The sequence below is a fragment of the Pseudonaja textilis genome, chromosome 3 (genome assembly GCF_049901715.1).
Source record: "Pseudonaja textilis isolate UNSWEBS1 chromosome 3, rPseTex1.2, whole genome shotgun sequence".
In the NCBI taxonomy this organism is placed as follows: Eukaryota; Metazoa; Chordata; class Lepidosauria; order Squamata; family Elapidae; genus Pseudonaja; species Pseudonaja textilis.
Genome location: NC_141992.1, coordinates 10,958,957 through 10,975,476, shown reverse-complemented (window position 1 = coordinate 10,975,476; position 16,520 = coordinate 10,958,957). Strand labels below are relative to the sequence as shown.

General features: G+C 41.0%; 1 protein-coding gene across 1 annotated transcript in view; it reads right to left on the bottom strand.

The window, feature by feature from the left end:
* Positions 1-2,317: 2,317 nt before the first annotated feature.
* The window catches only part of HRH3 (histamine receptor H3), a 28,374-nt gene continuing 14,171 nt past the window's right edge, over positions 2,318-16,520 (bottom strand). Inside the window, exons 2-3 of the mRNA XM_026697770.2 lie at positions 14,721-14,887; positions 2,318-3,175 (exon numbers count right to left, since the gene is read on the bottom strand). Of these exons, the coding sequence (XP_026553555.2) occupies positions 2,318-3,175; positions 14,721-14,887 (1,025 nt within the window). The remainder of the gene's footprint in view (positions 3,176-14,720; positions 14,888-16,520) is intronic.

The window sequence follows — 16,520 nt, the reverse complement described above, 5'->3', positions numbered from 1 at the left end:
ACTCAAAGTTTATTTCTCCTTGGTGGTTTTCATACCTAGCAATTAGACTTAAAAATACATTTTTAAAATGCTTTTGAACGGATCTTCATCTGGAGAAAGAAAGGCTAGATGAGCCTACAGATTGAATTACTTGCTTTAACCGTGCTCTGTTTTTCTACAAAGAATTTGATTAATCTTGATTTAAGAAAATATTTTTATTATATTTCTTACATACTGCTGTTAGCATACAGAATAAAAAGCATACGTTAAAAGCTGGACAAATTTGCAGGACAAAAATTCTCCATATGATGATACTGTTCCCAAAACTCAGTAAATTCCATATGCAGTTCCTCACCAGACCATTTTCAATACCAAATATTGCATACGTGACACAAAATATTAGATCTACTATTTAAAGCATATTTATCTAACCTACAGAGGATAACGAGTAATCCAAACAGTGCTGAAATTTCTAACAGAGATTTAAAAATGCAGTACCATTTATGATTACCAATAAACTGTTCTGGATTTTTTTAAAAATAGAAAATTGAACAACTGTGCTTTTCATCACATAGATTTTACATATAATACTCAGAAGAAAGTCCTCCAGATTTTCAGGAAGTGATATTCAACATAACTTGAAGTAGCAATACGGTAATAACTTGAATCTATACTTGAAGCTCATAAAGTCAGCAATTATAGAGAAAGCAGGTTGAAGTCCTTGTGGCAGAAATAAACTTTTGACATTTGTTATAGAAATAGAACAAAATTTGTTCTCTCTCTCTCTCCCTCCTTCCCTCTTTCACACACAGGGGTGGGATTCTACTAGTTCGCACCTATTTGCTAGAACCGGCTGTTAACATTCTAAGCAGTTCGGAGAACCGGTTGTTAGAAAAAATGACTGGCCTAATCCTGTAAGGAAGGCAGGAAGGAAACATTCTGGTGTTGCTTACAGAAACTGCCTCTCCGTTAACCCTTATTACGTTCCTGGCAGGACTAGACTTCCTGTCTCAGGAACTTCTCTGGAGTTTTTTTTTCCGCCTTTGCTGGTACTTTGCCTGTGTGGAGTGACCATTCAAAGTTACAGTGGCACTGAAAAAAGTGACTTATGACCATTTTTCACACTTAGAACTGTTGCAGCATCTCTACAGTCATAAGAGGCCAGGCGAGGAGATGTGTGCCTCGAAGTGAGTGATACTGAGTTGGCCACACCCAGCCAATAACATGACCACCAAGCCATGTCCACCCAGTCACATGATCACCAAGCCAAGCCCACCATCTAAGCCATGCCCACAGAACTGGTTGTTAAAAAATTTGAATCCCACCCTTGCTCACATATGCACATAAAAAATGTTTGGACAGCAAGCAAAACTGCCTATCCAATATTCAACTTCTTTCCTGAAAGAACCGTGGGAACTGTTATTCTGACCATCACTTTCCCTGAATTCTTTGATGGAAGATATATCAATGAAATCGATGTAAAATGAAGAGGGATCCTCACTATTGATGTGGTCAGGAAATATGTTCGAATACAGGTAGTCTTCAACTTATAGCAGTTCATTTAGTGACCATTCAAAGTTACTACGGCACCGAAAAAAGGGAATTATGATCATTGTTCAGTTACAATCTTTGAAGCATCTTCATGACAATTGGAGCATCCCTAGGTCACATGATCACCATTCATAACCTTCCCAACTGGCTTTCCATGAGCAAAGTCAATGGGGAAAGCCAGGTTCGCTTAACAACCACAGCAAAAAAGATCATAAAATCAGTAACGGTCACGGGATGACCGTTGACCACCTAATGACCACATGCTTATCAACAGAACTTCCAGTCTCAGTTGTGGTCATAAATCAAGGGCTACCTGTAGGTTGGCCCATCGCTGGACATTTCTTTCCCTTCCTTGTATCTGAAAATCTTAACGATATGGATTTGAAAGGCGAATATTTAAATGCGTGTTTGCTCAAACTCAACTGGATGTATCCAGATCTACTCTGAAATCCATTTTTGGCTGTGCAGAACTAAACAGAAAAGATGACCCTAGAAAAGATAGAAAGTTTGACTCAAGTTCTAAAGATCTTCAGGGAGTGTTAAGTCTACCAAGAGTTATGGCACACTTTTTTTTTTCATCCTACAGATATTCAATCTTTTTTTTTTTTTTGGCCAACTTTCAACAGAGCAATTTGAGGGCTCCAGAGATACAGAAAGAGAACCAGAGGGCCACATCCAATCTCCATATCAAGGTTACAAACCCAAGACCTAGACAACTTTGTAATCTTCTCCATCCTTTGTAACTTACTGTCAATATCTCTTTTACTGCTACGCAATTAGGTTACTTCTAGCATTTCTGGAGAGAATTATGGGGCTGGATCTTCAGTTTCTTTGGGCACAAGAGCTTCACAAAAGCTCTCCTGAAGCTGTAGTGACACAGTGGATAAAGGACAGGGTTGATGGCCGAGTTGACCCACAAGAGCCAGAAAGAAGCCTCGTACCAATACACAGGGATACAATGACCATGGCAAGTGGCTCGGATGATCATGAGAAGGGTGTATGGTGCCCAACAAAGGCCAAAAATACCCACAATGACCGCTAGTGATTTCGCTACTTTCTTGTCCCTAGCCAGCCTGGATCTCTGGGTTACATTCTGGGAAGCTACCTTCAATCCTTCCTCTAAAGAAAGGTTGGCTGCCCAGTCTTTATAATTCCTTTTGCTAGAAGGTTTTGGTCCCCCGTCAGAGTCCCGCAAATGCTTTTGATTGACACTTCCTCGTGCATCTTCTTCTGGGATGTCCCATTTTGGAGGGTTCAGGCTTCCCGGATCTTTTTTTTCCCACTTACAGCATTTCACGGAAAGCTTGGGTCCCGAGTTCATTTCGGTCTCCTCTGCGAAATTCTGGCTGTCGTGAAGGACCTCCAGGCGGATTTTGGTCCGTTTCTGTATGTTCAGGTAGATGCTCAAGTTGAAAAACATCACGCTGATGAAAGGGGTGAAGAACTCAATGGTGGAGGCCATGATGAGAAAGTACCAGTTGTAAAAAAATTCCGCATAGCATTCCCCGTCAGGAATGATGCTCTGGCCGGATATATATTCCCAGCTGATTATTGCAGGTCCGTAGAGCAAGAATGCTAAAACCCAGACCATCGCCATCTTGAATACGGCTCGCTTGGTGTCCCCTTGCTGAGCTCGGTATGAGACCTGGAAAGGGAGGAAAAAAATGGGCCACGTTTACTAGAGAACATTTTTTTCCAGCAGGGATATTCAGTTCAAAGGAAAATAATTGATTATCCTAGTCAAATGTTTTCTTGCTGCTTAGCATTAACAGAAAGACGGAGTTGGGAAGGACCCCTAAGGTCTTCTAGCCCAACCCACTGCTCAGGCGGAAAACCTTCTACCATTTCAGACAAATGATTATCCAATCTCTTCTTTAAAACCTCCCGTGTTGGAGCATTTACAACTTCTGGAGGCATGTTGTTCTACTGATTTACTGTTCTCACCGCCAGGAAATGTCTGCTTAGTCCTAGATTGTTTGTCTAATTGATTAGTTTCTATTTGTAGTGGGCTTCAGTAGGCAAGAATCAGACCAGCATAGCTGCAACAGCATTTGTTGACTCAAAACTGGAACCGAGGAACTGCCTGTGATTTATACTCTAGCCAACGGGTCTTCAAACTTGACAGCTTTAAGACTTCAACTCCCAGAATTCCTCCTCCAGTCATGTTAGCTCAGGAATCCTGGGAGTTGAAGTCCACAAGTCTTAAACTTAAGCCAAGTTTTGTTGTAATGACGAGGCAGTCGAGGTGTTTGATCATGATCAAATGAATCATGATGAACTTTATTGGAGTCTAGTCTTACATTTATACACATTTTTAGTAATCCTCTAACATTGGTTAACTTTAGTTTCTGCTCAGCTTTCGTTACTGTTTAGCATAGTAATTAACACAATTATCTCTAGTTAAAGTCTAACATATGTTTACTTCCTCTCTCTAATCCTTCTTTACATTAGTGATTTTGTTTGCCTGAGTTGTATTTGCTTTGGAACCTTCATTACCTGAGGTTTGCCATCAAGATAATGACATTCCTGCAATTACAACTCTACAAATTTTGAAGACCCTAGGCCCACACGGCCTTAACCAATCATAGAACTAGAAAAAGCCCGCCCAACTATAAATGTTTTAAATTTTCCTCCAAAACAGTTGGGGGTCATCGAAAGGTTAGTTTCACTTTAGTATGGTTAACACAATTATATATATTTAATACATAACAGTTTCCTTCCATTGCTTCTTGCCCTGCCTTCAGGGGCTTTAGATACTTCTTCTTTGTGGCAGCCCTTTAAATCAGGGGTCTCCAACCTTGGCCACTTTAAGACTTGTGGACTTCAACTCCCAGAATTCCTCAGCCAGCAAAGCTTTGCTGGCTGAGGATGGGAGAGCCAGCTTAAGTCCAATACCGATTATGTGGCTACCATGCAGCTTTGCTGGCTGAGGAATTCTGGGAGTTGAAGGCCACAAGTCTTAAAGTGGCCAAGGTTGGAAACCCTGATTTAAATAGTGGAACCCTGCTACCATGCAGCTTTGCTGGCTGAGGAATTCTGGGAGTTGAAGTCCACAAGTCTTAAAGTGGCCAAGGTTGGAGACCCCTGCTTTAAATAGTGGAACCCTGCTACCATGTCACCCCTAGTCCTTCTTTTCACTAGACTAGACATACCCAGTTCCTGCAACCGTTCTTCATGTGCTTTAGACTTCAGCCCCTTAATCATCTTGGTTATTCTTCTCTGTGCTCTTTCTAACCAGGGGTGGGATTCAATTTTTTTTTCTACCGGTTCTATGGGTGTGGCTTGGTGGGCGTGACAGGGGAAGGATACCGTTCAATCTCCAGTCAGAGGTGGCATTTGCCGGTTCTCTGAACTACTCCAAATTTCTGCTACCGGTTCTCCAGAACTGGTCAGAACCTGCTGAATACCACCTCTGGTCTTAACATCTTTTTATAATGCAACAACCAAAATTAGATGCAATATTCCAAGTGTGGTCTTACCAAGGCCATATAAAGTGGTATTAACATTTCACGTGATCTTGATTCTATCTCTCTGTTTATGCAGCCTAGGGCTGTGTTGGCTTTTTTGGCAGCTACAGCACATCGCTGGCTCATATTATCTCCACTGAATATTTTCATTCCTCCCCCAATTTACTTAAACAGGATACACGTGTGATTCTCTGCTTGAAAAAAAGCCTTGAGTGTGTATGTGCATTCGTATATATCAGTCTGAAGACTCCTGTATAGTTGGTCATGATAATTTTTTCCTCATGATCACTATACACAGAGAGTCCTCAACTTACACTGATTTGTTTAGTGACCATTTGAAGATACAACGGCATTGAAAAAAAGCAACTTGCGACCGTTTTTCACACTTATAACCGTGGCAGCATCCCCATGATCACATGATCAAAATCCAGAGGCTTGGCAGCTGGCTCGTATTTATGATGGTTTCTGTGTCCCAGGGACATGTGATGCCTTTTTGAGACCTTCTGACAAGCAAAGTCAATAGGGAAAGCCAGATTCACTTAATGTCCATATTACTAACTTAACAACTGCCATGATTCCCTTAACAACTGTGACCAAAAAAGGTTTGGGAAATAGGGCAAAGCTCACTTAATTATCTTGCTTAGCAACGAAAATGTTGGTCTCAGTTGTGGTAGCGTGTCAAGGACCCCTGTATTATTTTCTTTCAACACTTCTCCCTTCTAGAGCGAGAAAGGGAGTCTTTGAATCTCCGGCCTTCTTTCATTTCATTCTGTTAAAGAGTCTTTTGATGCATGTTGTTGGAGGTGTGTTATTCTGTAGCCGTCTTAACCAGTGGCGGGGGTGGAGTGGGTGGGGTGGGAGGGGGCAGTGGCCTTGGCCTGGTTGGGTTGACCTTCTATAACGGTGCCAGTTTTTCATGTAACGCCCCCTTGGGAAAATTAACCCTGGTATGGAGCTTTGTTTGACTTAAATAACACAGTAATGACTACATTGTGGCATGACCTTTCACAATCCACTTTATAAAATACCGTGTGTGACTAACCTCAGAGAAAAGATCTGTATGTGTCACTAGGATAATAGGATAAACTGAGGGGGTACTAGCACGGGTGGGATTCAACGCGTGTAACAACCGGTTTGGTGAGCTCATGCTTCATGCACTCTTCACATGCACTTCACGCACGCTTCACGCATGCTTCATGCACGCTTCATGCACGCTTCACGCATATGCACGCCAAACGCACACTTCATGCACATGAAGCATTTGCAACTCACTTCCTGCTGGAAGCCCTGTGTGTAAAACAGCCGATGCGCAGCAATTCCCTGTGCTGTGCAAAGCAGCTGAGCTGGAAAACCTGAAATAAAGCACAGACTAGACCTGGGGCAGATGGACTGGCCCAACAGCTGATCATTGCAACGAACTGGTTCACCCTCACCTGATCTTTGGAGATACCGGTTCACTCGAACCGGGCCAAACCGGTAGAATCCCACCACTGGGTACTAGGCTGTAGTGTAACAAAATAAACTCATTCCTTTTTAAGGTATCAGAAGACTATTCTCTGGGTTTGCCAAAGGGCAGGGGTGTCAAATTCGATTTCATTGAGGGCTGCATCAGGGTTGCGTTTGACCTTGGGGACTAGGGTGGGCGTGGCCAGCTTGACATCACTTTTGCCAGAGCCGTCCATGGCCCAAGCACATTGCAAGAGAAAATGGGCTCCTGAGCTCTGTTTTTGGCTGGGACAGTCTCCTACAACCCTCTGACAGCAAAACTGGAGCTCAGGAGGGCCACGTTTTCTCTGGCAGACGTATCACGGGCCGGTCCTTCACTCGTTCGAGGGTGGCCCCACAGACCATATTTAAGGATCCCATGGGCTGGATCTGGCCCCCAGGCCTTGAGTTTGACATCCCTGCTATAAGGCAACACCTATCATTTTCCTGGCAGATTACAACAAACAAACAAACATGATGAAGGAGGCCAAACCATAGGATGAACAATTGAGGGAATTAGGGGGTGACATGACGGCAGTGTTCCAATATCTCAGGGGCTGCCACAAAGAAGATGGAATCAAGCTATTCTCCAAAGCACTAGAAAGCAAGAGAAGAAACAATGGATGGAAACTAATCAAGGAGAGAAGCAACTTAGTACTAAGGAGAAATTTCCTGACTGTGAGGACAATTAATCAGTGGAACGGCTTGCCTTCAGAAGTTGTAAATGCTCCATCAGTGGAGATTTTCAAGGAGGGTATCATCGGTCCATGTGCACTTGCCACCTCTTGTACACATGATGGTGATGGGCTGATCACCCTGAAATTATTTTCCTCCAAAATAAGCCCTAGTGCTTGTTTTGGAGCCCCCCCCAAAAACATAAGACTGGGTCTTATTTTCAGGGAAACATGGTAGCAGAATGATCTAATGTCATGATTGGATTACTTTTTAAAAAGTAACTATCAAAGCATATCAGCATGAACCATCCAGCTAAACATGAAACTATTTCCCAAAGCACCAGAAGGCAAAACAAGAAGCAACGGATGGAAACTCATCAAGGAGAGAAGCAACCTGGAACTAAGGAGAAATTTTCTAATGGTGAGAACAATTAATCAGTGGAACAACTTCTTGCCTCCACAAGTTGTGGGTGCTCCAACACTGGAGGATTTTCAGAAGAGATTGGAGAACCATTTGTCTGAAATGATACAGACTCTTCTTCTTGAGCAGGGGGTTGGCCTTAATGACCTCCAAGGTCCTTTCCAACTCTGTTATTCTATGTTTTAAAGATACTCGGCAACCATTTGTCTGAAATGGTTAGGGTCTCTTCCTTGAGCAGGGGGTTGGACTAGAAGATCCCCAAGGTCCCTTCCATGTCTGTTATTCTATGTTCTCTGTTTTCACATGTGATCACTGCAGAGGTGGTATTCAGCAGGTTCTGACCAGTTCTGGAGAACCAGTATTGGAAATTTTGAGTAGTTTGGAAAATCGGCAAATGCACCTCTGACTGGAGATTTGACAGTATCCTTTCCCTGCCCGCCCACCAAGCCACGGCCACAGAACTGGTAGTAAAAAAATTTGAATCCCATCACTGGATCATGGACTAATATTGCTTGGATAAATGGCAATAAAGCAAATAGGATGCCAAGGTCTGGAGGTTCCCCTTTTAGAGCATTAAGCCCTCTGCCAGCTGGACTTCGGAGTTCCTGATCGATCTGAACCCTGATGCTAGAAAGACAACACGACACAATTCTTTCTAGTGTAAAGCTGCATATTTTAAAAAAAGAACATAGTTCTATCTAACTGCTGAGGAAATGACTACATTTAGAAGAGGTGCATAGTAACACATTTAAAATAGATTGCTGTTTTCATTCCTTCAATGTCAAACTCACTACCATAGCTGTGACTATTTTTTCCACCCAGTATAATCTTCGTGCCTCTGTTTTGTTTTTTTCTTCTTCTTACCTTAGCAGGATCATTTTAGATTGCCTCCATTGTCGAAGGCCTTCTCTGCATCTAAAAACATAAGTGCAATTTGTTTCTCGGGGTGAGCTTCATAAAATTCTAGGACATCTAGTACTGTTCTTAAATTGTTCCTGATTTGTCTGGTCGGGAGAAATCCATTTTGGTCTTCATGTATATGCACATTTAACATTCTTTTTAATCTGCTTGCTATAATACAGGTAAATATTTTTTAGTCAGTGTTTAACAGTGAGATCGGCCTATAATTGTTTATATATCAGGGATCCGAATCCTCCTTTGGGATCAGCGAAATCAATGCCCTCCTCCATGAGTCCAGTGTCCTGGCTGCCAATAAAACATCGTTAAAAACTTCTACCATAAGAGGTCCAATTTGTTCTGCAATTGCCTTATACAACTCCCCTGGGATCCCATCTGGGCCCGGGGTTTTGTTGTTTTTCTGGTTCTCTGTTGCTGATTTCAATTCCGACCAAGTAATGTCTTTGTTTAATAGTTCTACCATTTCTTCCCCAATTGCTTTGTCCTTCACTTCATCTAAATAGTTTCTTATTCTATCCTCATTAACATCTTCCTTTTTATATAAATCTTCAAAATACTTATGGGCAATTTCTTTTTTCTGTTCTATCTCCTGCTGTATATGCCCCTTACTGTCTATTAGCTGATATATCAATCTCTTTTCTTTCCTTTTTTTTAGTCTATAAGATAGCCATCTTCCTGGCTTATTAGCATGCTCGAAATAAGTTTGTCTAGTCAGATTCAAATTCATAATCATTTTCTCTTGTTCAGTTAAATTCAATTTATGTTTAGCTATCATTATCTGTTTTTGCAATTTTAAATCCTTTGGGGTACTCTGTAATTGAGTTTCTAGTTCCTTAATTCTTTGTTGTAATTTGTTTTGTTGGGTGTACTTTTCCTTATTTCTCTTGGTATTATAAGAAATTGTTATACCTCTTATTACTGCCTTCATTGTATCCCAAATGTTTTGTTTCGTGGTTTCTCCATTATCATTTTCCTTTAAAAAATAATTTAATTCCTCCTTAAGTTTGTTGATATATTCTTTTTCTCTTATTAATTGGGTATTTAACGTCCATCTTTTCTTTGGTTTTGGCCAACCCTTCCATATTATCTGAATTGGATTATGATCTGCCCATTCATTAGGTAAAATTTCGATCTCTTTTATCTCATTTGCTATTTCCCCATTCATCCATGCCATGTCAATCCGTGTCCATATTTGATGGGGATTTGAATAGAATGTGAATTGTTTTTTCTCGGGGTGTAATCTTCTCCATATATCAATCAAGTTTAACTCCTTCATCATTTCCCTAAAAATCTTAGGAAGCTCTCTTTTCCCCCCTTTATTCTTCCCCCCGTTACTATGATCTTTTTGATAATCAGCAATAGAGTTGAAATCTCCTATGATACAAATATTTCTTTTTTCCAATCCTACCATTTTTCCATACAGATGTTTAAAAAACTCTTTTTGATCTCCATTCGGGGCGTAGATTACCACTAAGAGAATTGCGATGGCATTGATCCAGATCTGCAAACCCGGAGTTCTTCCCTCAGAATCTGACCATATTAACTCTGCTTTCAGGTCTTCTTTAACATATACAGCAATCCCTTTCTTTTTTCCTGTGTCTGCTGGTGCGGTAAATAGCTTCCCTAATTTCAGGCATTCTAAGTGTTTTTCATCTGTTTTCTTTATATGAGTTTCTTGTAGGCATGTTATATCGGCATTTTGTTTGGTTAATTTAGCTAGTATCCTTTTCCTTTTTATCGTCGAATTTAAACCGTTTATATTAATTGATAGTAATTTTTTTCTTCTTCCATTTAATTAATTCTGTTTCACTCTTTGTCTTGTAACGACACCTAACTCTCCTTGTGTCTGAAGGTGTGTAGTTTCTTCTGTCTCCTGAGGTAAATGAGTATTTCCTTGGTTTCCTGCTATTCCATCTTTATTTTTGTAACCACCATGATCTTCCTGGGAGCTTGTTTCCAATTCCTCCTTACTGCTCTGATGTTCCGGACCCACCAGCCATTCACAGAAGTCCTGGGCCTTTTCCATGGAATCTATTTTAATTTTCCTTTCTTTCCGAGACACTAACATCCCTTCTGGGATAAGCTATTTGAATGTAATTCTTTTCTGATTTAAATAAGCTGCTAGAAACTTGTAATCTCGCCTTTGTTCTCTTACTCTTCTCGGTATCTGTTTGAGAATCACAATTTCTTTACCTTTATATGTGATTGTTCCATCTCTAGACATTCTATAAATAATATTCCAGACACTTCTTCTCGTAAATCGTATATGGACTTCTCTTGGGCATTTGTGGCATCTCGCATAATTGGTACTGACTACTTTGAGATTTTAAAACTTATTATTTTTATTGCCAGGGAAATGTGTAGTTGGGATTTTCTTTGAATACCCCCTGAGAACTCTCTGACTGTGTAGGAATGGGGTTCCTTGATGGATCTGCCTGTTAATTTGGCTAATGCCTGAAACTAGCCTTAATGCTTATTTTATTTTATTATTTTATTTTATGTATTATGTATTATTTTATTACATTATTATATTATTTTATTTTATTTACTTTATTATTTTTATTTTATTTGTTTTACTTTATTATTTGTATTATTTATTTATTATTTTTATTTTTGCCTTTGAATCAGTGTTGACTCCTAGTGACTCCTTGGAAAGGCCCTGCAGTGTTCTTGTCATGGCCTTCTTCCTAGGGCTAAGAGAGAATGACTGGCCCAAGGCCATCCAACTGGTTTTATGGCAAGACTAGAACTCACACCTCCCTGTTTCTAGCCTGATGCCTTAACCACTAGACCAGTGGTCTCCAACCTTGGCAGCTTTAAGATTTGTGGACTTCAACTCCCTGAATTACTCAGCTGGCTTTTTTGAGCTGAGGAATTCTGGGAACTGAAGTCCACAAGTCTTATGTCAGGGCTCTGGCATCCACCCCCATTCAAATCATGAGTCTCTAGCCGCATCTCTCAGAGTTAAAAAAAACAACAACAAGATTTATTATGAGTGACCATGCCGGCACTACCTGGGTGCAGCCAACTCTGAGATATTTCATTCATTTTACCCTTGACCCTGGTCTTCCCTCCCCCCTGGTTGTATATTCTCCAATGGGACACATCCATAGCCAAGAGTCATCAATCATGCTCTCCAGTAATAATCTTGCATGCCAGAAGCTTCGGCCACCTAGTCATTATCTATGAAGCATTTAAGGAATGCACTACTTCCCCAACTCCCTTTCTGCTGTCAACTCTAAAAGACCAGAGAAATATTTTTGAGTTGACATTTTAAAGTTGCCAAGTTTGGAGACCCCTGCACTAGACCAAACTGTTTCTCAATGGAACTATTAACGATGAACCATTTAAAGCTGCAAGTAGAAGGGCTACCTATCAAATAAAGTTGCCCATAGGTGACTGCTTTGCTTTCACTCAGTTCCCTATTGTCAGATAGTCCTCAACTTATGACCTTTCATTTAACGTTATGACAGCATGGGAAAAAGGTGATTTATACAGGTCCTTGCTCTTATGACCCCTCTGTCACTTGATCATGATTCGGGCACTTGTCAGCCAGCATGTATTTGCAGCATACCAAGGTCAGGTGATTGACATTTCTCAGGGGTTCTTCTGACAAACAAGTCACTGGGGAGAGTTGGATTCATTTAATGACCATGTGATTTGCTTAATAGCAATTGTAATAACATTAGATTTATATAGCACTTCACAGTGCTTTACAGCCCTCTCTAAGCAGTTTACAGAGTCAGCCTATTGCCCCCAACAATCTGGGTCCTCATTTTACCCACCTCGGAAGGATAGAAAGCTGAGTCAAACTTGAGTTGTTTCAGGATTGAACTCCTGGCAGTGAGCTGAGACTTAGCCTGCAGTACCACATTTTAACCACTGCGCTACCAAATGACTGTGTCATTCACTTAATGACTGCACCAAAAAGATAATAAAATCAGGTGTGATGTCAATTAACGTCCGCATCAACTAGCAATGGAGTTTCTGGTCCCAATAAGTCAAGGACTATCTGTATCTAATATTAAATAAAGTATGTCCTAACACTGCAGTAGTTCCACATCAATAAGAAAATTAGTCCACTTTTCCATAAAGATGTAAAGACTTGGTCTATTTACTTTAATGTATGCATATTCAAATCCAATCACATTTATTGTTACACTCAAAAGGCCAGTGATATGCATGCATATTCTGCAAGTGATTATTTTCCAGAATGCAATATCTTTTGGATGTGTGTTCTTCTAAAATAGTCTTCGCAAATGGATGTTCCCAGAAGAACTGTTTTGTATGAAATTGTTTTCTGCAACACAAAATGTTGGAGGTGTGGGTCGAGAAATCAGATAGCAGCAAGGAAATATATTCAGGTTCCTGGCTGAATGAATTTCAGCTGAAAATGGCTGCATCAATGTCTTGATTCTATGCCTTCTCCAAGAATACTGTACTAATCAGTTCTTCTTCACTTAGAGAGAGTTTAGATGTTTCTATTATCTATCTATCTATCTATCTATCTATCTATCTATCTATCTATCTATCTATCTATCTATCTCAACTATCTCTCTGTTTGTCTATCATCCATCTATCTTCTATCTCTATCTAGCTAACATCTATCATCTATCATCTATTTCTGTTTGTCTATCATCTATCATTATCTCTATCATCTCTCTGTCTCTCTGTCTATCTCTATCTATCCATCTATAATCTATCATTTATTTCTGTTTATCATCTATATGTATCACCTATATCTATCTATTCATCTATCTAATCTATCCATCTATCATCTATTTCTGTTTGTCTATTTATCATCTATATGTATCATATCTATCATTATTATCATCTATCTGCCTATCTGTCTATCTCTATCTATCCATCTATCATCTATCCATCATCTATTTTTGTTTGTCTATTATCTGTATCTATCCTCTCTCTCTCTCTCTCTCTCTCTCCCTTCCCTCCCTCCTTCCCCGTCTCTCTCTCTCTCTCATATCTATCTCTATTCATGTTCATTCATCATTCTTCTTTTGCCTTAAGTCCTTTTTCAACATCAGGGTCTCTTCCAACGAGTTTTCTCTTCTCATTAGGCAGCCAAGGTATTTGAACTTCAGCTTCAAGTTATTTACCTCACCGCTAGCTTCACTGCTCCCTTTCAAGAGCCCTTTTTCCTTGCTTTGGCTTGTTTCTTCTCTATAGTTTGTATTACTGATTCTGACTGTGGCTTGGAACTACATCAGTCTTTTCCTCTTTCATCTCTTGCAGGTCTCCTCTCTGATTTCTCTCTCCCACCCACATCCCCGCTTGGTCAGCTGGCCCCAAAACAGCTAGAATTATTTGATGGCACAAATATACAAATCTTCCTAGTTCAGGGATAGACAATATGTCACCTTCAGGTTACATATAGCTTTAAAAAAAACTAATTTCAACCTCGGTTTGCAAGGTATTTGATTGATGTTTCCCTTTCTTGCAGCCTTCTCCCAAGAGAAAGGGAAAGTAGTAAATTCCCCCTCTAGTTTTTTGGATTTGATTTTTTCACAGGAAAAATATTAAATGTGTCAATATTTCATACTGGGTTTCAGAGAGCAACTGATATATGATTTTGGAACAAGATGCAATGGAGGAGGAAAAGAACGAAGAAGGAAGGAGGAAGAGGAGAAGGAGAAGGAAGAGGAAGGGCAAGAGAAGGGAAAAAGGAAGGAGGAGAAGAAGGAGAGAAGGCGGAGGAAGAAGAGGAAGGAGAAATAGTAAAAGAAAGGACAGGAAAAGGAAAAGGAGGGAAGGATGAAGAGGAAGAAGAGAAGGAAAAGAAGGAGGAGGAAAGTGAGGAAGAGGAAGATGACAAGGGAAGGAGGAGGGAGAAGACGAGGAAGAGGAGAAGCTGGAGAAAGAGCAAGATAATGAAAACAAAAAGGAGAAGGAAGAGGAGGAGGAGGAGGAGGAGGAGACCAATGAAGAAGAGGAGAGGGAGGGAAAGAGGAGGAGGAGGAGGAAGAGAAGAAAAAGAAGAAGGAGAAGGAAAGGGAGGAAGAGGAAGATGAGAGAAAACAATAAGGAAGAGGAGAAGCCAGAGAAAGGACAGGATAATGAAAACAAAAAGGAGGAGGAGGAGGAGGAGGAGGAGGAGGAGGAGGAGGAGGAGGAGGAGGAGGAGGAGGAGGAGGAGGAGGAGGAGGAGGAGAAATGCAGCATCAGATCAAAATCCTTTGATTTTTGAACGGTTAGAATAGAACTCACCGCTCTGGTCACCGAGAGGAATCGGTCATAACTGATCAGAACGATATTGAAGACGGACGTGGTACACAACAGATAATCCATCACCAGCCAGAGTTTGCAAAAGCTCTTTCCAAAGGCCCATCTTCCCGTGAGGACATAGGGTATGTACAGTGGAATACAAAAGGCACCTGAAACGAGAAAGTGTGATTCATGCTTTTCAACATTTCTTCCGCTGACAGCATCAAAGGGCATAGACTGAATACACGTCAAGGCATTTGTCTCATACAAAACAGTGAGTACTGGTTGTTGCTTATTAGCTGTCATCTCCCACTGCCTTGGCTCTGCCAGAAACTGCTGAGATGTTCTTGCAAGATCAGTCATGGGATGTTGATAAATTCTTAAACTAAAGGTTTAATTTTTTAAAAAAAACAAAACAAAACTCAATTGAACTTGCGAAAAGACAAAGGCTAAAAAATGGGAGGCACCTCTAATTTTGGAACAATGGCTATTCTACAGTGTTCAGTTGGGTAAAGGTGTCATCAGATGATGGGCTGACGAGGGGTTAGAAACCTATTAGTTCAGGGCTGTCAAACTCAAGGCTGCAGGGCCGAATCTGGCTGGCGGGGTGCTTAAATCGGGCCTGCGGGTCTGCCCTGGAAACAGCAAAGGACCGGCCCAGTTCTTACATTGTTAAATGAGAAATTTCTTAAGTGGCTTTTGCCCCTTTTTATGACTTTTCTTGCCACATTTGTTAAGTGAATCCCTGCAGTTGTTAAATTAATAACGCGGTTGTTAAATGAATTTGGCTTCCCTGTTGACTTCACTTGTCAGGGATCACCTAACGCCAGGACACTGCAACTGTCATAAATATGAGTCAGTTGTCAAGCATCCAAATGTCAACCACGTGACCATGGAGATGCTGCAATGGTCATAAGTGTGAAAAATGGTCATCATTAGTCACTATTTTCAGTGCTGTTGTAACTTTGAACGATCAGTAAATGAACTGTTATAAGTCGAGGACTACCATTATCAGGGGTGGATTCAAATTTTTTAACAACTGGTTCTGTGGGCATGGCTAGGTGGGCATGGCTAGGTGAGCATGGCCATGTGACTGGGTGGGCATGGCTTCCTCTTTTTTTGCAGCACCCCCCTTTCCCGTTTTTTCCCGTCCTGAGCCTCGGGGAAGCCTCCTGGGGGGACATTTTTACTCCCAGGAAGTTTCCCTGGGGCCCAGGATGGAAAAAACCTATGAGGATTGACTGGGCATGGAGGGAAGTGGGTGGGCGGAGTGGGGTGGGACCAGCCAGGGGCACGATTTGCCAGTTCTCCAAACTGCACAGAATCATAACAACCAGTTCTATAGAACCGGTCTGAACCGGTAGAATCCCAACCCTGACCGTTATCTAACCTAGCTTCCTGCTCAGGAATTCACTACACTATGGCCATCTATCCTAAGGTCTTCGATGAAGGAGAAGTTCTGTCGTTGCAAAGCAATCTGCTCAACTGAAGAACGGCTCTTCCTATGATAAAAACATTTTCAGATACACAGCTGGAATCGCTGAGACTACTTCTTTATCATTTAAACTGTTTGTTTTTTGTCCTGTCTTCCCAAATAGCTCTGGACAATTGTTCTTCAAATATTCAAAGACAGCTATCCTGTGTTTCTGCAGTCTGCTCTCCTTCAGGGGTGTCCAACCTTGACAATTTTAAAACCTGTGGACTTCAACTCCCAGAATTCCCCAGCCAGCCATGGGACCAACTTATTCTCCAAAGCACCTGTGGGCAAGACAAGAGGTAATGGATGGAAACTTCACAAAGAGA